The sequence below is a fragment of the Lineus longissimus genome, chromosome 18 (genome assembly GCF_910592395.1).
Source record: "Lineus longissimus chromosome 18, tnLinLong1.2, whole genome shotgun sequence".
Classification (NCBI taxonomy): Eukaryota; Metazoa; Nemertea; class Pilidiophora; order Heteronemertea; family Lineidae; genus Lineus; species Lineus longissimus.
In genome coordinates, this window is record NC_088325.1 from 12,345,149 (window position 1) to 12,369,202 (window position 24,054).

General features: G+C 39.3%; 1 protein-coding gene across 17 annotated transcripts in view; it reads left to right on the top strand.

Moving 5' to 3' along the window:
* Window positions 1-23,343, top strand: part of LOC135502200 (nephrin-like) — a 194,692-nt gene extending 171,349 nt beyond the window's left edge. For 6 of the 17 annotated variants that reach the window (XM_064794838.1, XM_064794840.1, XM_064794839.1 and 3 more), the window contains 14 exons: window positions 125-433; window positions 828-1,109; window positions 1,276-1,554; window positions 2,002-2,120; window positions 2,533-2,719; window positions 2,946-3,137; window positions 3,360-3,455; window positions 3,780-3,950; window positions 5,211-5,371; window positions 10,443-10,535; window positions 13,301-13,451; window positions 13,816-13,937; window positions 14,225-14,402; window positions 17,242-23,343. In XM_064794838.1, coding sequence (XP_064650908.1) covers window positions 125-433; window positions 828-1,109; window positions 1,276-1,554; window positions 2,002-2,120; window positions 2,533-2,719; window positions 2,946-3,137; window positions 3,360-3,455; window positions 3,780-3,950; window positions 5,211-5,371; window positions 10,443-10,535; window positions 13,301-13,451; window positions 13,816-13,937; window positions 14,225-14,402; window positions 17,242-17,339 — 2,438 coding nt within the window. In that variant the 3' untranslated portion in view covers window positions 17,340-23,343. Of the gene's footprint in view, window positions 1-124; window positions 434-827; window positions 1,110-1,275; window positions 1,555-2,001; window positions 2,121-2,532; window positions 2,720-2,945; window positions 3,138-3,359; window positions 3,456-3,779; window positions 3,951-5,210; window positions 5,372-6,597; window positions 6,619-9,988; window positions 10,413-10,442; window positions 10,536-11,402; window positions 11,520-13,300; window positions 13,452-13,815; window positions 13,938-14,224; window positions 14,459-16,366; window positions 16,426-17,241 lie in introns of those variants that run through there. The other 11 variants (XM_064794848.1, XM_064794850.1, XM_064794849.1 and 8 more) reach the window with 11 other exon arrangements.
* Window positions 23,344-24,054: the final 711 nt, after the last annotated feature.

A 24,054-nucleotide genomic window follows, 5' to 3' on the forward strand; every position in this document is an offset into this window, starting at 1 on the left:
TCTTAGACAATGTTAGACTCAAGATCTCTTATCCAGATATGTACCTTTTTGTAGAGGGCCATCAAAGTCATACTTTACTGTAAGTGTATCTCATGACTAATTCCCACCATGCTATCTCTTTCAGTCCCACCAAAGTCCCTTACAGTCACCACCGAACCCACTGTTGGCAAAGCCGGGAAACAGATGAAGATTATCTGTGAGACTGAGAGTTCAAATCCGCCAGCACAAATCACGTGGTGGAAAGATGGCCGAGAATTAGTCGGGCGGGGGAAAAATATCGGCATCATCGACGGTGCGTATGGTGGGAAAAGAACGAGGAATTCGCTGACATTGAGGGTGGATGAAGATGACCATGATAGTGAGGTCTCTTGTGAGGCCTTGAACGATGAGTTGGAAATGTCCACCAACAGAAGGGTTCTGATAAGTGTGTTGTGTAAGTTTTTCCCCTCCTCTATCAATTTCATAGAACAAAATTACATTTCTAAAATGATCTGTAGCACAGTGGCTGTCATAAGCTTGGATCAAATTGTTTATACAACACAATCATCTTAGATTAATTTTCTTGGCCGTGGTGGAATCCGTGAGTGATCAGCTGCAGTGCTATGGAGTATGCTAGCATCATCTACTGAGTTTTAAAGCTAAAAAGAAGAAATTTTAGTGTTCCTGCTCAGGGACATAACAATTCTGAATGATGCTAGGTTGCTATAAGTGTACTTTGATCCTTAACATGCACAAGGAATATTATTTCGACATGCATATTAAATCCGACCATTTGAAAAACACTCTCTTTTATGCATCCACATTAATTGATTATTTTAATTTTGTAGTTGCGCCAAAATTCCCGAAAGACACTGCCAAGAAAGTGAGCATCCAGGAAGGCATGAACTACATCCTCAATTTGACAGCAAAGGCAAACCCTAAGAACACCTCATACACCTGGTACAAAGATGGCGTCAAGCTCGTCACGTCATCATTATGGCCGAATATCGTACCGATCGGCCCCATTTTGAATATGACGAGTATTCGGCGGTCGAACGGCGGGAAATATCTTTGCATGGCGCTAAATGACGAAGGGAGTGGTAATATTACCATCAACGTGGATGTACAATGTAAGTCTGTGCTTGTTTTACTACAATGCAGTTAGCTATTAAGCGCAGCACTTGTCTGTCTCGAGGGTGTCCTTTATAGAGAGGTTCTACTGTATTTCACCCTTCATGATCAGCTGTAAAGATAACTTTGGTGATTTACGCTTTAATCAAATTTATTTCTCCACAGTCCCCGCCGAAATCTCCCGCCTCACTACTCCGGTCTACGTCGACCAGGGACAGACGGCTGCAATCGACTGTGAGGCAGAAGCGAACCCGATCACGGACGACATCATCACGTGGAGTCGCCCTGGATACAACATGAACAAGACGCTAACGAATACGATCGGTGGCGCGTCGAAACTTATTGTGTATAATTCGTCGAAGAAAGACAGTGGGAAGTTTCGTTGTACGGCAAATAACGGGATCGGAGACTCGTCTTCTTTCGATGCGGAGTTAGTCGTCAAATGTGAGCATTTGAAATTTCTGTGTCTTGCTTAAATCTGGGTTCTCCACACGGTTTTCGCAAGGTAGGGTGGTACCCTTGTAATCCAAGAAGTTTTGCCAGTCTGCAAAACAATGTAGGGTGACCAGCCATTTCAAGTTGGGGGCCCTATAGTATGGAAACCCTGCACAAAATTCTAGAGCCAGGTGAGGGCTTGAAGGAATTTATCGACACCTTTCATCATGTAATAATCGGTGTCAATCATTCAGCATTAAAACAATGAATGAAATTTTCGAAGTCCAAATATTTTTTTCACTTTATTTTTTTCTCAATGTTTCTGCTCAAAATGAGGAGAGATTATCATTTTTGGACTTCTAAAAATTTTTAGAATTTTTAACTGATGAAAAACTTCAACTCTGAAAGGATGATGGTGATGAATAATTTATATTTCTTAAAAACCTATCTTTTTAGATCCACCAGAGATTGACAAGTCTGAACGCCACATAAAGTTTGCCGCAGCGAAAGGAACAAGAGGAGAGTTGATTTGTCGAGCAGAGGGTGCTCCTGTTGTCACGTTCTTTTGGACGAGGGTAAGTTCATCTACACACTGGTCATAAATGACATACTTTCTACTTAGCACATGGATGTACTTGACGCTATATTGTCTTATAGAGTTTGCATGCAGACTCGTGCAACCCTTGTGCAGTCCCCTGATGAACGTGGCCAAAGCTCATTCCTGTGAGGTTGCTTAATTTAGAATACTACTGACTGTCGGCCTACTGTGTGTGTATTTGTTCACAGCAAATTCAAACTTCAAGATGGCCACATCATGCATGTCAAATAAGCTTTTCAAAAGACATCATTTCGGTCCAAAACAAAATTGACTTTAGGTTCATAGTTTAATCCTAGTTCATTTTTTTATGAGACAACGGTGCGAGTTGATGTTGTCTTTCAGAGGGGGAATCATCATACAATCTTATTGATTTCATTTTGACCTTTCAGAATGGTGAAGATATTATACCACGTTATGGTTCAAGATATGAATTGGAGGGTAAAGAAATCGACTGGACACATCACTTAGGTTACCTGTACATTTCCAATGTGACTGACTATGACTATGGCATGTACCATTGTCGGGCCGTAAATAGCTTAGGAAAGGATACAGTAGCCATTAGCTTTGAGACGACAAGTAAGTATATGTGTGTGAACTTGCTTCTATGGTTACCTCTACACTGCCAATATGACTGACAGTGTCTATGGGACGTACCATTGTTAACAGACTAGGGAAGGATCATTGCTAGAAATAGTCTCTTCTTCACAATTCTTCCTGACTTCACAAGTAGAATGAATGTCACTGATTTTCTTCAAGTTTTGCCTGAACGTCAGTTTCATTTGAAAGTCCATTTTCTTTCCAGCGCGACCAGATCCCCCAGAAGATCTGCGCCACGTGAATTCAACCCACGATTCCATCACAGTGATGTGGACATCGGGATTCAATGGTGGGCTGTATCAGTGGTTCAGGATCAAGTATGAGGAGACACGCTCTATGGATCCACCGCTCCTTATCAACGTCAATCCGCCAAGCGCGAACATGTTTACTGTGCCAGGTATGTTGTTTGATTGAACAAATTCTCAAAAGTATTACAGAGTTTGAGAAAGTATTGCTCAATTAACTTCACTATGGGACACTCAATGCTTTCTGCGGCATCATATACGGCCATAATGCTAAGCCATGGATTGCAAAAACCTTTGCGCTAGAAAACCTCACTGTTAAAACTATAGCGTTGCTTTTATAGGTCATGAAAATGATGTCTACTTTTCTGTTTTAGGTCTCAAATTTGCCACAGAGTACACCCTGTATGTGCAGGCCATCAACAAATTAGGTGATAGCAGGTTCAGCCAATCTGCAAAATGTTCTACTTCAAGTGAGTTTATAAAAAATCACTGATAGAAATCAGTAAGGGAAGTCGACTATTCTTCAGAATCCTCAGTGGTTTGACGAAGTACTGTTGTAGAAATGGTTGAGATTGGTATCAAGAGTGGTAAAACCAATTCGAGTCAATGGCCGTACAGGGCATCTGATAATGTGCAAAGTGTTTCCTTCTGGTGGTTTACGTACACTTTTGGATGTATTCCTATAGGCCTCACTGCACAGAACTTGATGTAGGCTAGTGACTGCCAGTAGTAATTTGTGCTACTCATCTTCAACATGAACCTAGGTCTCTAATGCATCTTATCTTTCTTTACAGGTATTCCTCCAAAAGATGAGCAAATCGCTCAAGGGGACGAGGTCCCCCTGTTAATCATCGTTGCCGTGTGTGCCGTGGCGATGGTGGTGCTAGGACTTAACGTCTGTTTAATATTATACCTGATCAGGAGGCGGAAACGTAAGATGCAGAAGGGGACACCCCCTCAAAAAGGTTAGCATGCAGATTACTAACAATTAACACACAATCAGGGCAACGAGAGGGGTGAATAGGTTGCATGGTCTCGCTTTTCCCTACGGTGTTGGTAAAGCAACTGAGTTCCAACTGCTTGCTCAAAGCCAGTTGGCGTCCAGCATTTTGACCTATAGGCTCTGAGACCACAGTGTCACTTTATTGCTTGCTCCGGAAGTCCTGCCTGTTAAGAGGTGCAGGTTTGATTGGGGGGGGGGGGGGGGGGAGATACATCCAAGCGTCTTCCAGAGAACCTCTTGTAAAGTGCAGGTCCATTACAGGATGCTCTGTCCAGCTATATAGTGTCCTTGTCCCGGTTTAATCACCACTGATACAACGCACCACAGCCTACTGTCCCATCCACAGACATAAAGAGCCTGGGTTTTTGCCATCGGCCATCACGGCTCTATGACATTATGGGTCCTGGGACTCTTGACATCTAGGGTGAAAAACCAGGGTCCATCTGTGTCATCGCTCGCAGTTCGATGATAGAACGTTAACCATTATTGATAACAGCATGTCATGGCAGCAACCATACAGGCACACATGTACTTCATATTTGGATAATCAATCGTCAAAAGTCTAGATTGTAGTGAATGTTGATAATATCACAAGTGAAGAAATACTTTACTGACATTTAGACTTGATACTATCAATGGCATGATTCTTCAAAAACAATGCAAATTAATTGTTGATTAGTTGATTGCTTCAGGAATGAATTTATTGGGGAGATGGGATCACAGTATTCTTTTATTTGAGAATATCGCTTCACACATTACGTAGCCAACCTAGAAGTGTGACCTGTCTTGTGTTTTGATGAAAGTAGAGAAATAGTGCATGTTGAGCATAGTGCCTGAAACTAGAAGCTTTAAGGAAGTAACATTCATACTAGGTATCCACAAAAAAGATAGCATACTTTTGATATTAAATAACTCCCAAAATGTATATCTACCAAATTTCGGCCACACGTAACTGTGGTCAATATTCTTGGTTTCATTTCCTGCATTCGTTATTACGATACGTTTTTTTTATGCTTCTGCACATGAGCAAGTCACTAATCAAACAGTCTGACCCCACTAATTATGCAGCCATTTCGTTCTTGCATTCGATATTTTAGTGGTGTTTCATGAAGGGTCTGGTTGATCTGACAAAAATGGAGCAGAAGTCCATATTACACCACCCTCAGGACGTCTTAACAATGCTAAGTGAACCATGGCTTTAATATCATGTTCCTCGTTTCAGAAGCTGAGCATGATAGCCAGTCGAATACTATAGAGATGTATGCACCCCCTGGCAGCGGGAATGTGTACCCTAATCCTCTACCGGAGGACACAAAAACTTATAGCAGTTACGATCGAAGTTTAGACGATTTTAACGACGATTTGTACAAAAGTTATCATGATGTAAGTACAGTTGTTCATCTTGTTTTCGACTCGTTAGTTTGTTGAGAGAAAATTAGGTGGCAGCATTTGCAGCTGTAATTTCGTTTGTCACTTTCTTAAACATGTTTAAGCAGGAATTTTTACTTTAGGTATTGGCCAATCAGAAGACGTATCATGATTGTTCGGTTAGAAAGCACACTCTGGCTATAGGGCTAAATGCTAGGACATCCTGATTTGCCAATACCTGCGTAGAAGGTCCAAATTCTTGCTTGAGGAGTGACAAAAGCCAATGGGTATCATTAATTCCTTTTAAAAGGGACTGTAAAGCAAGCTGTTTAAGGTTGAATTTCTATCTCTATGCGTGCATAGCTCATCCACAGGCATGTTCTTATGCAAGACGTCTTTATACTATAGCTCATTACCTGATCGTAAATTTATGATAAGAAATTGTGTCTGTATTTCTGTGACCTTTGCCTGAGATTTCTTGTTAAAATCCCCTTTGATTTGTTTTAACCCCTCCCTGCTAACCCTCCCTGTGCACCATCCCCACTGCTTAGTCCCTGCCATTCAGAAATAAAATATCTTCCATTCGTTCTACAAATTAAAAAGAACAAATACTTTTCAATCTCATATGTGCGTGTCTTGTCAGAATAACTTTGATATTTGCCTAAAATACAATTGAGCTGTATTCAATTGCTTATAATGCTTCGAGGCTTAAAATCCATGTGTTAAATTTCTTAAGATTCCTGTGTTACATTCTCGATTTCCGAAAGTGTGTTTTAAAAAAAGTGCTATTCAAAGGAATTTGAAATTCAAATTTCACATTATTTTCCAAGTAATATTTCTAAATATCCAGAATGTTCATACATTTTGTATGTTGAACAACTTAACAATGCTGGAAGAGATTCCATATTTGTCCCTATATGTACACATAGTTGTCCCCGTGTATTTCAATGCTTTGTGCTAAACATGTCTGTTTACATTTATGTACTGTACGATCTGTGTTCCAATGCTTAGGATCATTGTGTTAAACTACTGACTCTGTCCCTAAATCCTGTCTGTGTTAAATTCCCAAAACCGATCTGTTAAGTCCTACGTGTAGCTCTGTTGAGTTAATCCTTGTGTTAAACTGTGTTAGTTTAGACTGTCTGTCCATCCAAAATCTGAGCGTAGTTGTGTGATTTTGAAATCAATGTCTTAATTAGTAATTAATGGATTAATTGATTGCTTTTATAATTGACTCCCAGCCTAATAAACCTAGTACCAAGGTAGACAATTTAACATCCAATCGCATGAAAATTTGGTTTTAGTTTCTTAGTTAATTTTGATTAATAAAAGTGTAATTAACATTGTGATTCATTAATTAGTGAAATTTTCATTAACATTGTCGAAATCTTTCTTAAAGTGTGGAACCAATAGTTTCTCCATATTGTCAAAATCTGCATGTAAGATTAGAAATATGATTATTGTCAAATTGATGTCCGTGTATCAATCCTGAATTTTAATAACCCTACCGATGTTAGTCTAATAAATGTTTGTAGTCATAGCGTTTACCCTCCCTAGTTAATGAGGTACCGATGTCAAAAGGTGGCGCTGATGGTCAACATGGTCAGAACTGGTGCCAGGTTGGCAAACCACCACTGGTAGTCAAAAAGTATGATCAGTGCCGTGCGAAATTGTAACTTTTCGTGGTACCTCATTTGTTCCTGTTAAAATGTGATCAAGTGGGCATGCTATACCTTTCCCTACAACCATAATAACCAACTTAATGCTTCATGTTTCCAATAGGCCATTATATTAGGTTCCAGTATCATCTGCAAGATTTTCTCTGTCACGAAAACACACAGCAAAGATCTCCTAAATCAATATTTTATGTAGGGCCGGACCACCCCAATCATTCCAAACACTTCGCAATTTTGTTGACAGTTCTCAATGCTAAAAAAATATTGAAATTTTTTTACTGAATTTTATGATAGGACAACAGAGGCGACCATGTTCAGTCAGTAGTTTAGGTAGATAGTTGACCAATGAGAGATTTTAGTTTATATTTTGAGTGATATTTGCTGCATTTGATTTGCATTTTAATTGAAAAATAAAACAGCGACAGAATCCCGAGTCCAACTTGCCCCATTTTGAATAGATGTAGATCTGTGCCATATCGTTGATCGAGCAAGGATTCTGTCCACAGAAGCTGAACTTTTTTCCATTCTAAATTGGTTATTCGAATTCGACAGATCAGCCAAATAGCTGTGAAACCACAGCCGGGCAAGCCGAGGCCGTGCGGCACCACTCCTCGTGGTACGCCGCGTGGCACACCAACGCCGCGTAACACGCCGACTAAGCACTACCCTAAGCAGCAACCTATAACCCCCCAAACTAAACGCCTGCGAGTGAGTGGTTTTAATTGATATTTTTTACTAATTAACGCTAATTGCTAACATTTTTTTTGATTGATTGCTGGCCTGTGTACTAATCAATTAATTAATGGCTGTTCGAAATATTTTATCATTGTCTCGTTATTGTCAACGTGTTTTTTGTTTGACCCTTCACTGTCGGACTCTGTGTTGAGGGAAATAAAAAAGAGTGTTACATGTCCTTAGTAAAGGGGTAATGCACCACTGCAGTGCTGACAGTGTGAGACCAGTCAGTATGTTTTGAACACAAGCTTACTTCACAGCTAACTGCTAAATGATGTCGAGTGGGTCATGTATGTAGTATTTAGCATGGGATGAATTAAAAGATGTTATTGTCAAGTTGAAGAAGGGTCAAGACGATGGTGAAGGGTCTATTAAATGTATATATTTGTTTGTTTTCTTGGTATTTATGTTTGTCTACATGTAGTCTTGTTACTAATATCAAAGGTGAATTGCACCAGGTCTGAAATTCGATCAGAATTTGAACATTTCGAAATGAAACTTTTACATTTGATTTTGTCTTTAGATAGCACTGTGCCCTGAAAAAATATCTTGGTTTCTGAACAACTTCTGTGAAACTAAGGATTATCACTAGGTGAAAATGTATATGCTCACTTGAGACTTGCACTGGTCTGTTCATGAGACATAATCATATGATTGTGGCCAACTTTATCAAAATGACGCAAAATTTTGGTCAGACACTATAATTCCATCTTTGGAGTCTCAAGAGTTTCAATTTTAAATTCCTCTCACCAGCTTTCCAACTACAAGACATTTCCTCATCTTCTCATGAGCACAGCCTCTTCCCATAAATGCACACACCAGAAGCTATAGCATTTAATTTAAGGTCTTATACTCCAGTTTCACTGATGTAAGGCCGTTCTGAATTTTCAGTTCAAGTGAGATATTCTACACTTGGTCGTTGAATACCATTTGACATGTTGAATTCGGTTGGACAGTAGGTTGCTAACACCAAGTTGTCCGATGGTCATGACATCATGTTCCGGCTTGACCTTTCGGCTTTGTTATGATTATTCAACCAGCCTAAGATCGGTGAAACAAGAGTATGTTTTCATTCGATGCATCTTTGCATGGTTTTATTAAGGTGACTGCACTCATTTCCTTGGGTACTTTGTAAAGTGGTGATTGACTGAGATCTAAAAAACTGCGATAATTGAGACAAAGCAAGCAGACTCATCTAATTAATGTATTGACCAATCGCGTTTCACCATTCAGGGTCACAAGGGGTCAAATCGTTTTCAATATTTTACCCAAAGTCACAGCATTTTTCACCTGATACTAACATTTTCAAATACTTTGTGGCTTAACGTGAAACTATTACTTGTATTCAAAAGAATTCTTGATGCTTAGACATTCTAGATTGAAAGACATTCACCAATTTACTAAGAGCCCAAAGGTAGCCACTATAGCAATTCGTGCAGCCCTTTTGATACATATTTGTCTGTAGCACCCATGAATAGGGGCCCTTCGAACCATATACCAACCGGTTTAGGTGCAGTAGTTTTTAGTTGTATATAAGATAGTTTGCATTTGATGATAGCTCTTGAAGTGGCCTTTTTACCTCCATGTGTTAATATGAAATTATTTTCAGGATTATCAGTATGTTGAAACGGTTGTTTGGTATCGCCATGACGATTATAAATATGGACGTCGATACCAGAGAAGTAAAGCAAAATGTTAGGTTTAAATGTGGGGAGAAAGGCATGCTATTTTGCTATTGTTTGAGTCAAATTTAAGGGAATTATGCTCTGTGTATTCAGTTAACTAGGAACTGGTTACATTTATAAAGATTTTTGAAGATAAGCATCAAGGGTGAGGTGCTGTCCGTGTATGCTTTTTTAAATGGGGACTATAGGCATGGGAAGAGGGTCAAACCGTTTGTCTCCAGTTGGGCGGGATAAGGTCTGAACTGGTAATAAAGTGCCTCATACAAGCATTAATAGTGCAAATGTACTGTGAGATGGTGGAGACACCTAGTGGGGACTTCGTTTAACTTAATCTTGCCCACTACGCTCCTGCCTATAGTCTCCCTTTAAGTCGTTTTGCATGTCAGCTGCCATACATCAGCCATTGTCATGATTACGAGCATCTCGCTTAAATTAAGATAGAAACAGCCCCCTTTCTGATTTCCTTTTCCATTCTGTTTATTTATTTACTTATTTCATTATCCTTTTTTTTCTAACACTCACAAAACAAATAACAGCAAAGAAAAGTTTCGGCACCCAAGTTTCATCAACTCTGCACCCCAAGACCCAAAACGTACACGACATACTCCGAAAGATCTCGACTTATTTCACCATAGAGTGCATTACGCATGAGAAGCAGTTTTTCGGGTGCAACCATGTTTTTCAACTATAGTATTGTCTGATGCAGTCGTGCATGTGTTTCAGTAGTGCCTGTCTAACCCCCACAAATGTATAGAGGGAAAACATGGTCGCTGTTCTTCAGACTCTTTGATTTTTAAAGCAAGACTTACGTAACCTCTAGCTCGACTGCCCACAGTGCGTTATTTTTTTTATTGAGATATCATGTCCTTAGTCGAACTATGCCAATCATGCCCAAATGCTCCCTGTGACGAAGTAATCGGGCCCACAGCCACCCACGACCCACACCACCGACAATATCAACATCACTTGCTGTTATGCACAAAATTTCAGGATGAGTCGGACGACACAATAGTCTGGTTTCCCCGACCAGATTTCAGTAAGTCCACCTGCTTTCGAAAATATGGTGGTCCGCTAGTCGTTCCTGTAAGTGCACATGTTTTGTTTCTATCAAAATGGTACATGTGATTCTAACCGAGTGCTTGTGTTTCCGAAAGTTGGTGGCCCTAAGTTATCCCCAGTGATTATTTGAGTGAGTCTACAATATGTGTTTTGAAAGTCAGTTGTCCTTTCGTAATCCACAATGGTTATTTGAGTAAGTCCCCATCATGTGTTTTGAAATTCTGTGGTCCAATAGTAATCCCTGGTGATTATATGAGTTGGCCCGAAATGTGTGTTTTGAAAGTTGGTGGTCTTCTAACCCGGTCTCGTAAACCACATAATGAAATTTGGTGGTCCTCTAGTAATCCCGAGTAATCATTTGAGTGTAAGTCCACATGTGTGTTTTGAAGTTCTGTGGTCTTCTAATAATCTGAATTCATTACTAACTTGCTGAATGTCATGTTGATGCCAAGGGGCACATATTGAGCAAACAACAAACCACTGCCACTATAGTATATTTTTTCCGAAATCAATAGTTGAGTGATTGTCCACCTGTGTGTTTTAAACTTGATGGCGCTCTAACCCCCTCTCCTAAACCACATTGTGTTTCTTCGAAAGTATGTACCTTGGTGAGCCTAATGATTCTGTGAGTCCACATGCGTGTTCAAAACTAGTGTGGTATAGTACTCCCTATGATATTCCAAAAACAAATGATTACTGCACAACCTCAGCATTGCAGTATCATAGTGGTGAAGTGTGGAACTGAGTATGAAAGCAAAAAATATTCTACTGCTGGGTCTTGACCAATTTGACTGGTCGAATAACCACCATGTGCATTTCTCCGCAAACAGTTATATCAATGTGTTGTTGTCGAAAGCCAGCCATTTAACACAGGTACGTTATTCATTTCAGTTTTTACGCCATTTATTCCAAAATGGTGTCCCAAATATGAAAGACATGGTTGAGGCGCAGTGCTGACATAATAGCCCCCAGCTTAGAAAATGAGTTGTCCGAAAGACTTTTTGTATTGTATGTCTTCCAAATCATATCCTGGCCCCAGGTCTTAACTGATCCTATATTCAGGGACATTCACCCAAGTACATGGTGGAAAGGCATATAGAGCTATATAGATTGAAACCATTCCACTAGTGGAAAGGCATACAAGGCTATATTCTAGATTAAAACCATCCAGTTTGTATTCTTTTCAAGCTGTCCAGCAGGTCAGCCAGTACATTGAATGGTTGTGCCCAGTAATATAGCTTGGTATGCCATTCCACCAGTATTTTGATTGGCTCATGGACGAATGAATGTCCCTGATCTAGGAGCAGACATTGACCTGCTAGTATTTCTTCCCCTGTAATGTCTGTAGAGCTTTAGGTAAAGGGAAAGCATTGTTTTGATGTGAGAAAAACAAACCAAATTGTGATAGAATGAAAAATGATTCATCAACGAATTGGCCGTGAAATTAAAAGTGATGAGGAAACGGTGATATTGGTATCAGTGTTCTAGGGCATGTCAACATCGTCTGCTGAATGTGTGGAGTTAGTAAAACCATTTCCTCATGTTGTCCTCAGTCTGTCTGTGCCCTCGACTGGAATGTGAAATATCCAACGCCCTTCACCAAACATCTGTACAGGAATGTAAAATATCCAATGACCTTCACCAAACATCTGTACAGGGATGTGAAATATCAAATGACCTTCACCAAACTTCTGTAACCTTGACAGAAAACAAGGTATACAATTTCATCGTCGGTGCCTTGAAATTGCACCACACATCCCTACTCTTACCAATGTATATTTCACTTAAAATTTTGCATTCCTGTGGCAAAATTGACATCCCTGTGTTCACATTCATGTGCTACATACATTCTACAATATTCAAACAAATACATAGCAGCATCATTCAACATGTACAACAAAAGGCTTCTTCATTGCCTACTTGCTTTTGTTACAATACTGATTTGATACTGATTCAGATGATTTAAGTTAGCTCCTCATTTAATATTCGAAATGCCTCATTTAATTTTCTAATTAGTTCCCCTGCCTTGCTCCTTCAGCATGTCAAGGTCACGTAACAAGCTAGCATCACCAAACTTGCTCACATAGATACATCACAACATGCATGCTTCACTTTATTTCCTTCTGCCCTGTTTTTCTTTGGATTAAAACTTACACCTTCATTACTATGCTAAAGATTTGATAGGTGATGGTATATTGCTTTGCTTCCGATATCATCTTACGGGCTGGTTGAGGTTTTATCATATTATTTATGAAATGGTGGTGGCGCCGCTGAAGTTAGTTCCACTGCAGGTGATATTGCTTTGTGTAGCTACCATTGGTGGCAGTTGCAGGAATATTGTGGAATATTTCAAAATTGAACACCTTAGCGATATGTAATGACAAACAGATCTACTGGTAGCATTTGATTCATGGGGGACAGTGTTGTCAGTTTATCCCAATGACTGAGCATTTTATTTTTGTAGATGGAGGGAGTGCTCAAAAATATACTACTGTCAAAACTTCCAGGTTTTCAGTTTCAAAGGGTCAGTGTATGAAATAACTTACCAGCTACTGAAAAAATCTTGAATAGCATTAAAATTTGCAGAGAAATTCTGAACTTCTTTCAATTTTTTTTGACAACTTGTGGCAATCAGATTTTTGAGGAGGTACCCTGAGGGTCATATTATAAACCTTGAATTGAGGTATACTTGGTGTTCAATTTTTTTAATTTCCTCAATATTACGAGCTCCGATGTTAGAGCCTTTTTGGTGCCAGTTTCTTCTCCTAACTCTCTCTCTTCTCCTTTAGGATGAAACTTATCCTCTAAAAGGTGGCGGTCCGTATAGTCCTGCGAGGTCGGATATTTCTAGTACCGGCACCGATAGTCCTCACGCGTCGTTAATTAATTCTAAGAGTAAAAAGACTTATATTGACGATTCTATAGTTGCTAGTAATAAAGGTTTGTAGTAACTACATCGTAGTTCTAATTAATGATAATTTAAGATAATTTTATCTATCTGTACCTGTACTGCAGGGGATATTGTGATTTCTGCTCCAGTTAAGACGTTCTCTCAACTTGTTGTATCTCCTTATAACCCTATAAAATCTAAATCTGTACCACGAGGTTCCAAGTATTTCATATTTCAAGTTCATTATTCCTCAAGAAAAACGGAGCATTTAAAAAAGCTTTTAGCTACAGAAAAAAAAGGTTTTCAGAAGCTGAAAAAGCATTGTTTTAAAGAGTGAATTATCCCATGTTTGAAGGTTCAAAGTCCTTGGTGGTTGAGATGTATCCGATTATGATTGTTTTATCTCTTTTGCAGTGTATAATAAAGCAGGATCGCTACCTAGGAATCATCATACGAACGGGCCGATAGAAAATGATTATCATGATACTGTCTCAAAAACACGGTCGCTAAAGCGTGATCGCGAAGATGCAAATAGGGTGAGTTAGCACTCGTGCTTGTAAGGCAAGATGCATTCGGTTTTGAGTTTGAATCTCACATGTCTGAATACAGTCATTTCAAAGTCTTTCCAATTTTTTTTTGAGATGATTTTATTTCGGATTGATTGCTGATATCCAATTTGTTTCAAAATTTTCTTTAGAATTAATTTAAGCAAGATCTTTTTAAACTTAATCAATCAAGCATTTATACCTTTGATTTTTCTGCTGCCCCTATATTTCTTCTCTTTTTCAACTTCTTCTCGACAGTATTCACTTGCCAATTTTAGAACTTTTCAACTTTCCAGAACCACACGGGCCAGAACCACCAGAATCACATCAATCGGACGAAAACTCCGCCACCTCCCCCAGTCCGCTCAACCTCGCACCCAAGGGGCCCGCATCCGGCACCACCACCATATGCGAACGAGGCTCAGTCATCACAGCGCCACCTGACGCCACAATCTGGTACTTACAGTCGTCACCATGAATATCTCTGCTGATTACACGCTATCGTAGGAATGGTTAGGACGAACACCTTTTCAAAAATATCTCGATGTTGTCATTTTTACGTGAAATAAAATGTGGTGTCTGTGGTGTTTAGTGTTCATGTTATTTTACACTGTGCATACTTGTTTGGAAACCTTTGTAGCTATCAAAGTAACCTCTGATGAAAACTTATGATTATAAAAATCCAAATGAGGTTAATGTTTGGAAAAAGGGCTATTTGAAAACTCTATAGCAAGGGGAGCGATTTTCAATATCTTCATTATTACCCCATGAATTTGAATGTTTCGAGGAATCGTTGTGGCGTTACTTTAAACGATGAGGAGAGTGCCTGACATGAAGGTATGGAAAGATATTTGTGGAACACTAACTCAAGCTTACAAGATTTCCAATGAGTGTCATATTTTTCTGCACACAATTTCAATAGTATACACTTCACATAGATACATGCCATAACATTAACTCTACATGCCCTGCATATCAGCAATTTTTATCGCATCAACCTGCAATAATGTCTACTTCAGCAAGCAATAGAAAGATAGTCTGTCTGCAGGTGAAATCTGTCGTCATTATCGCAGGTCACAGTACTGGTTGCTTCTTGTCGCTGCCGCACAGACGAGTGAATTTTGTCACATGCTGCAATAAAAATTGCTCATTTTCAGGATGCTTTACACTCTGCACATAGATGTTCGATGTGTCTGTCATTTCGTTGTTAATCTTCTTCAGTAACCATGGTAACTTTTATACTATGCACAATTTTTCATGAAATAGTCTATTCACCTGTCCATCGAACTTTGCTGGTGACCTTTGGCAAGTCACCTAAGTTCCAACACCACATCTTTCAATAAAACGTAACATAGAGAGTCCAGGTACCTGGTGCCTATTGATGGACACGCAGAGTGCCTCTCAAAATGTGAAATTTGAGTTACTTCTGATGGACTTCCCCGGCCCCTCTGGCCGATGATAGTGACACTATACCAGTTATTCTAATTAGGGCCCATCTATAGTTGCAGAATAATCATCCGAACAATGTCATTGTAAGACCTCTTCCTTGAGAGTCCTTACGTTCCAAAAAGTCCTGTATACATATTCTATTTTCCAAAAAATCCTGTATTCTATTTACACTACTCTCTCAAAAATCAAAAAGCAGTCTCAACATGGACACTAAAGACCCATAAATGTATTAATAATGATTTAATAAGTAATATTTTTAACTCATCCAACAGGATCCTAACCATTCCACTGTAACGTAGTGTTCATTTCGTTTTATCTAGGCTTGAAGTTTTTGCACACAACCTCGCAAACAGCCGTCCCCTGTTGAGCTCATGTTTAAAGCTACATGTAACATGTCTAACTTATCCTGTGACGGATATGTAAACTGTCTAAACATAGTGAGCTCTGGTGAGCTTCATGAAAAGAGGCATGTAGCAGTTCTAAATCTGCCAACAGGGGGCCGATCATTCTGTCACTGAGTGATGCACTGTTGTTCTGTTTTGCACTTTGTCATGTTGGATTAGAGTGAAAATGAAAAGTAAAATGATTGTTTTAAGAAATCTTGCTGTGTGAAAATGAAAAGTTAAATGATTGTTTTAAGAAATCTTGCTGTGTGACAAATATCGAGGTCCCTGACTCTGCCCTGCTCCCAGTTGTCGCAAGCAGCGCCTCCCTAGTGTCATGCCATCAGGCTGTTGTGGCACGTCATCATGTCATGAACTGGCAGAGTCAATTAGCAGCGATGGGTCCAATGCTCATAGCACTTGGGTTTGTCTACCAATTTGATGTAAGAAAAGTTGGAAATTGTTAACCTCTGCTTTTGATTTTCACTCTAAGTCCCTTCACAACAGGTTGAATTTTCCATCAGATTTGTTGTCACTTGTCGTGCTTGCCTTTCTTTTTAGTGTTTTCATTTTTCGCCCTTTTTCCAGTTCGTTCATACATCGCCTACTCCACCACATCCTCCTTCTATCACATTCAGATCTGATCGGTAGGTCCACACATTTCCCCACTAGCACGTCCTATTACTAACCTAAACCTCGCTGGGACCTGCAATTATAATTGCTGCAATGTGTGACAAAATCATCTCCTGTCAGCATGTAAAACCAATAACTAATACATTTGTAGGTTTGATACTTATCGCAGGTAACTGCAATCGACAATTCTTCTCGCAGACACTTGCTATAACTATAATTATCACAAACAAGCAATTTTTGTCACATGTGATCATGATTGCAGCAATTTAGATCACTTGTTTGTCAGTACATTTGGGGGGGGGGGGGCACATTGTCACTTTTCACTTGTCACAAGCATGTTCATTAATCCCCCCACCCCACAACCATGTGTAGATAAATTTCTAATTGGCAATTGAATACTGACGGCACGCTAATATTATTCTCCATGTTCAAGAACACTGTTGCACGGCTATCTAATCTCTGTGCCCTTGGTCAAGATATCTTACCCTTACTGTGTTACTCACAGCCTATTAAGAATATGAGTAGCTGCCATGGTTTACAGAGCTTGCCTTAGACTGTCATCCTATCCAAGGGCCAAGAGCCAGTTGACAACCTTAGACTCTCATTACTAACTTAAGGGGTATGCATGGGTCATGGGTCATGGGTCAGGAAATTGTTATACACAGTTATACACAATGCCGTAGTGCATGCAACTTTTCTCAAACTTGGTTCATATAGTATTTGTGTATCTGTCGGTACACAACAGCATTGTTGAAATTTACATTCCCCTTAGACAAAACATCTCAATTAAAATTTTTATTGTATCTCATGTAATGTCAATTCCCTTTCAGTAAATAATGGCTCTGTGCCCCCGCCACCACGAGAAATCATGGCACCAAGTCAACTAGGACGGCCTCAGATCTACCAGATGCAAGGTGCGCTTGTCTAATTCATGTGATGGACGCAAGGGAGTGTATGGAATTATCGCACATCACACAACGAGATTCGAATTATCGGGAGAAATTCTTAGCAGATTTTAGACAACTGACTTCCACACCATTACTGTCCTCGGTTGAAATTAGGTTTATCTGTGAAGAAATCAACAAGGTGGTTCATCAAAGGTATGTGGCGCTAACACTGAAAATGCTTCTAATATCAACCCAAAGATGATTGATTTATCGTGAGAAGAAATTGAAAACTGTGTAGTTCCAGAACTAACTGATTTCGAACTTCAGTGGTACCGATCTGGCAAAAATGTTCCTAGGTGAGGGAGTACTCGATACCCCATTGAGTTAATTTCATCGACATTGTTTTCAAATTTCAAATTGGAATCAAAGTAAAAATTTTAGGCATTGAAATCATGATCAAACTTTGTCATAATTTTCAGAGGACAGGTTTTTCTTCTCGGCAATCTCACTCAGTTCTTAGGGTTAATACTAGATGGGACTAATGTGCAAGTACAAATTCATGAAAATCGACATGGAAGGATTTACCCACCGCCATCTGGATCAGACCGTGATATTTTTGAGGCTGATGGTTATTTTTATATCGAGATTACGAATTATTTTCAAACTCAAGTTCAATCTTCGAAGATTATCAATATGTGCATGTGTGTGTTCTTGTCTCTAATGGCTTTGTGTTAACACAGACTAATTAAGCCAAATTGGACTAATTTGTTTATCAAATATGACTCGATATTATGCAGATAATTTTGTGTCAAACGTTGACATTTGTATCTTTTTATATGAAAATGTAAATGTACTATGTAGTCAATGAGTGGCTGTTTGGTCGCTAGGTATTTTGCATGTTGCTACGGCAATGATGTTACCATCGATACTAATCACTCAGCTTGATTGTTATGTGTTACAGCATTGAAAATGTTGCTTTGCGATCAATGCTATGATGATAATGATGATATGATGATATAACTTTTGTTCCCTTGATGTTTTATAGTGGATCGAGGGTATCAGGAATTTGTAGGAGATGTTCTGCCTAAATGGCCGTATTGATTGAAATTCATACATATAACTGATTTACTCATATGTTTGCATATTTTTTTGGAAGTTTTTTTCCAGAGTGGAAATTCTCCTAATTCATATTATGTTCCCTTGCTGAGATCAGGGCAAGAAGCCAGAGTCACATGATTCTTTGATTTAACAAAGGTCTCCACTCGCTTTGATCATACTTGCTCGTTCATGCATACTCGCTCCAGTAGAGTGATGAGAAAATTAATCTTCGGACTGAACCTCATCATCTTCTGTAGTAAAAGGCTTTTTAATGCTATGTTGTGTTGCCTGACAACAGTAGTCATGGGGAGCATTTACCATTGTTGCTATGGCTTTCTTAGCAACTGATGCTATGGACACCTTGCTACTGTTGCTATGGTACTTTCGTTGTGATTTTGATTTTATTCAAAGGAATGTGTGTGTATAATATACAGTAGAACCTGGCTAGTAAGGACACCCTCGGGACTGACTTGGTGTCCTTAATAGAGAGGTGTCCTGATTAGAGAGGTCAAATAGGATGGAAACAACCAATTCGTGACCAAAACTAGTGTCCTTAATAGAGAGGTGTCGGCTAAGAGAGGTTCTACTGTATTTATAATAATAATTTGAATATTTGAACTGAATTTGCTAGTTGCCTGAGGGCTAAAAATCATGTCGAAGGGCTGATTTCCATAGATTCTGTTGATAAAGCCTTAGCTCTTAAAGAGGCCACCTACTGAAGAGATTGCATACTAATTGTAGGTGCTCTGTAGAATAGACTGACTTTCTTATGATGGCATTTATGATTCAATGCAATTATATTTTGCACACCTTAAAAAGATGCATGTCTCAAATGTTTACGTTTCGTTGCTCGAGGGCTTATCAGGTTGACATTGATCATTTAAAATACAAGTGTATTGAAAACACTTCCATCATAACCACTAGAAAAGTAGACCCTGTACATTTTTAGACTTGGGAATTGTAAGTTTTCTGTTAAAGGCCTGCACACTTTTTCCAAGACTCATAAAAATGTTACGTCAACAAATAGTGTCACCTTTAATGAATTACCATCTCTTTGCTTCCTTTATGTGTTAAAAAGGTAGTTATAATGATACGTGTGTCGAAAAATGTTCAATAACTGTTGGATGTTAAGCCATTATTGCACTTCCAGCACTAAAACAAGTGATTTTATCAATGCGTATTGCAGTCACAGTTACAGTGTAGTTCAATTATGAAAGTAAAAATTTAAAGGGAATCTACAGGCAGCAGCTTAGTGGGCAAGAATAAGCTACATGAAAGTGCCAATAGGGGTCTCTCCTATTTCACAGTATTTCGAAACCATTTACAGTGGGAAAATGCCACAGTTGGAGCTTCTGTGAAATTTTGAATGCAAATTACCATAATACAATGTCAGCAATGACAAAATGATGTTAATCTGTTGACATAACCAGAACTAGAACTATTGACATAACCAGAACTATTGAAAAGCTCGTTCACTTTTGAGTAATTTTGTCCATTACATTGTGTGGATCATTTAACTGCATTTATCCTGCACCCGGGGCGTCTTGAGCATTTTAACTAGAAATGGCAGCTTTCCAGGCATCAATGTTGGCTGTATGTCTTTACGTTCGTTGTTTTCCAGACACAAAGACAGTAAAAGAATAGGTATAAAAAACAACTGCTTTTTGCTACTGGCCGCTCGCTATACATGTATCTCGGATATCTCCTAGCTGTTAAGGTAACCAATCAAAATTCGAGAGATAATCTCCAAATTGTGCAATTTTGTATAATCTACATCACGTTATGTATTCACATATTTATTTTGTACAAAAGAATAGTATTAGCTTAGAGTTGTGGTGTTTGTAAGAAGTGCATCTAGTTCTTTGTAGTTTTCAAGTTGACATATAGATGTCGTGGTATTTTTTACAAGCGCTGCGAAAGAATTCTAGAGTTCAAAATCTAGACTAAAGGCAGTTTAATAGAGTGTCTTCATTTAATGCAATGTATACTCTGTGCTCTTTTTGGCATGTTCACGTTCAAAAGTCTCAGAGTTTCCATAAATAGAGGGCACCACTAGGATGATAAAAGTCTGGAGCTACATTTCCCAAACCCTGCCACTTGGCAACCCCGCAAATTGCTTGTCTACATCCTATTGTTCACTGGCCACCAGGCAAAAGATTTGTGCGGTTACAAAGTCGAGAGGGTTTCAAAGTTACAGCCCTTGAATCATCAACATTTTCACTTTTATATAGTCATTTTCAAGGAGAAGTTCGAAGAATTGTGGAACCTCCCTTAGCGGACACCTCTCCATTAAGGACACTAGGTTTGATCCCCAATTGGTTGTTTCCATTCAATTTGACCTCCCTAATCAGGAAACGTGGCATCTGAATATTGTTTCGAAGGTGAATCTTAGTTAATACGGACATGGATAGTCACATTACATATATCGAATATTTTACTTAATTTTCATTGCACTGAGGTAAGTTACTGTATATTTTGGTTGTTGGCTACTAGAAAAGGGATCAAGAAGGGTATTTAACTAATCTCTCCAATATCGATTAGTCTTTTGTTTAATTCTCAAAGCAACATGTCTGATTGATTTCATCTTTTGTTTAATTCTTAAGGCAACATGCCTTCTTGGTGCTAACAATCAGAACTATGTCAGTTGAAATGTTGTGGATGCCAGTATTGCTTTAGGCCTATGTAAATCAGTGAAAGGAAAGCTTATCAACTTTCGGTATTTCTGACAAGCTTGGAGTGTACATTCAGTAGACTTGGGCGTCACATCCAGAGTCTCATCAAGGATCATGATCGTTGATGGTTACATAAGAGTTGTTGCTGTACCTCAAATTGTATTGAGATGGGGACCACCACAACCTTTCCAGAATATGGGACAGCGTCTTTGAGTCACATGGTTGCCGTTAGGTCGCTAATGCCAGCGATGAAGCTTCCGGTTGGGAGTAAAAGCTTCGAGTAGGTTTCTCCTCCTTAGACCCCTTTTGTGGTGACTAAACAAAACTGATTGATTGGAGTAGGAAGGAGACTTCAGTAGGGTATGTGTTCATGACATGTCATTGATAAGTCTTACATATGTCTGAATCAGTATTTAAACCATAACATGTACAATGTACCTCTGTCTCAAAGCGTTGAGCAACGCGCAAATGAGCATGTTTATTCACTGGGGCCTGCGATGATCCGATAACAACATGACAAATGTGGTAAGAATTGCATCTGCCAATTGGTTAAATTGCAATCACTTGTCATAGCTCTGTCACAGGTTGTAGCAACTAAAATTGTTTGTTTGCGTGGCGGTTCAGGCTAAAAACACGGGCGTTATATCTAACTGAACATGCTGGATAAAGTCAGCAAGATTACTAGAATTCTTCCTAAGTATTCTTCAAGAAGAAGACCACTACATGTTATTCACTTCATTGTAACAGCTTAAGTGCATGGATAATTAGACAATACCTGCACACAGGGTAGAGGGTTGGGGTGGATAAAATGTGTGCTTGATTATTCTGCAGCAATTTGTGGAATAATCAGTAATATTTTGTCCATTTATCAATTCATGACTGATTTCCTCATATGCTTGTATAATGTTGACATCTTTTGGTGGCATGACATCTTTTGGTGGCAAGTCCAATGCCAGACAGCAGTGCAAACACCAACGCACATCCTACAGGACTGTCCCCTGTACCAGGATTTACGAGATAGATTCTGGCCTAAAGACACGAAGGTCGAAGAAAAGCTGTGGGGAACACAGCCGGACCTTTGGGCGACAAGCCGCTTCATCTCCGCCACAGGACTGAGGTTATAGTTTTACTTAGGCAGGTTGAACGCTGAAGAAGAAGAAGGTGGTGAGCCTCATGTTGAAAAGATTTTGTAATATAAATGTACATGTACATTATAGCTTAACCTGTGCATGCAAGTGTTGGATTTAGGTAGAGTTGACTGCCTTATTACATGTATTTCATACATCATGTGTAAAGGTTTTCCAAGTCAACTTGGGGTGGTGTCACCAATTGTAATATAAACCCCAAAGTTAAAATATTTAGTGTATCTTTCCTCATCTGAAACATGTTAGTTTTAACTGTGTGTTACTGTTGAGATTAGTAATCATGGAAGAGTACAGTTCTGTCCAAAAGAAAGATGCTGAACCATGCAGCACCTGCTACATGCAGTCATGTTAATGTATTAAAGCTTCAAGACCTAGAATCAAAATCTTGACCCTGAATGTATTGACATTGCTCAGCTTCCAGACAGCGCGCATCAAGGACCTTGATGAAAAGTACAGCATGCATTTACATGCAATCTATTTCCAAATGAAGTTAGCGTGATGTCACTGACCATCGCTGTTGCTCGTGCAGCGGTCTGATATCTTGACATGTGTAGCATGCCCCCCCCATGAGCACCCCTGGTGGATCTGTCCCAAACAATACACAAACTGCTGTAGGCCCTATTGAGTGACGCGGCATCCTCCTCCTCCCCATTGAGTCCTTAGAACCAGGATTTTGTACACAAAACTAAATACAGTGATTATTAATGCATGTTTCTAATATTGTGTAGACGTTAATAAACTGGTTGAGCATAGGCCTATCACATGTAAAAAAGGCCGTTTGAACACCCCTCTATCGACTTATGCAAGTATCAATTCGTGTCTTGTACCCCCCCTCCTCAAGGGTACGACACCTTATCACCCTATAACGACATCTTAAGGCTCAAGCATCACCCTTTTTTCACCAATGCTACTTTTTCTTTCGTCAAGACATCACCATCAACAATATATCAGTATCACCGTCATATAAAGTAACCGAACTTATTTTACTGGGTAAGGCTGTATGTTCGACAAGACATCGACACATTAGCATCCTTCGCCAAATTTTCACTAAAGGAAAAATAAATACTACTCAAGCATCGGCAAAGATTAGTGGTGATAGCTTAACTACCCTTGAGGAGGGGGGGGGGGGGGGGGGGGTACAAGAAACGAATTGATACTTGCATTAATTGCATTGAAACAGAAGCTAACTGACCCACATGTTACTCAAGTTTACCGCTATATTTGGACACCTAATTGTTGTGAGATAAAGTGTTTTTTCCAAGGCTGGAATGTTTTGGATGAGGAAGTATCCTATTGTGTGTTGAAATGTAGCTCTTCAGTTGTTATTACGATATGGTGATGATGATTATAATGAAGCAATTTGTACAGACTGATATTTGTAATAAAGATATGGTACCTTTCTAAATTTGAGTCGGTGTTCTTTATTGGAGAACTATAGTAAGAGGCATCATTGAATGCCAGGGTCAGTCGTATGCTCTTCCCCCTGCATACATCATTAGCTCGGTATGTGCCTGGTGAAATTAGGCCTGAAGCTGAGGGACTAGGAGGAATACAGAGGTTAAGGGCCATCACCCTTACAAAAAATGTTTCTCAATGATCGCCATGGTAAATCGACAATTCACCATGGTAAACTTACATCACTTCCCCATGGTGAACTGGGACATTGAAATATTTTACCATGGTGAGCATGGTAAATTCTACATTCACCATGGTGATCTCGAGCATGGTAAACTCTTAATTCACCATTATGAACGCTGAATTCACCATTGTGAGGGTAGGTGTAAACTGTGGACGAAAGTGTAGACGAAAGTGTAGACGAAAGTGTGGACAGCGGCCCTCTT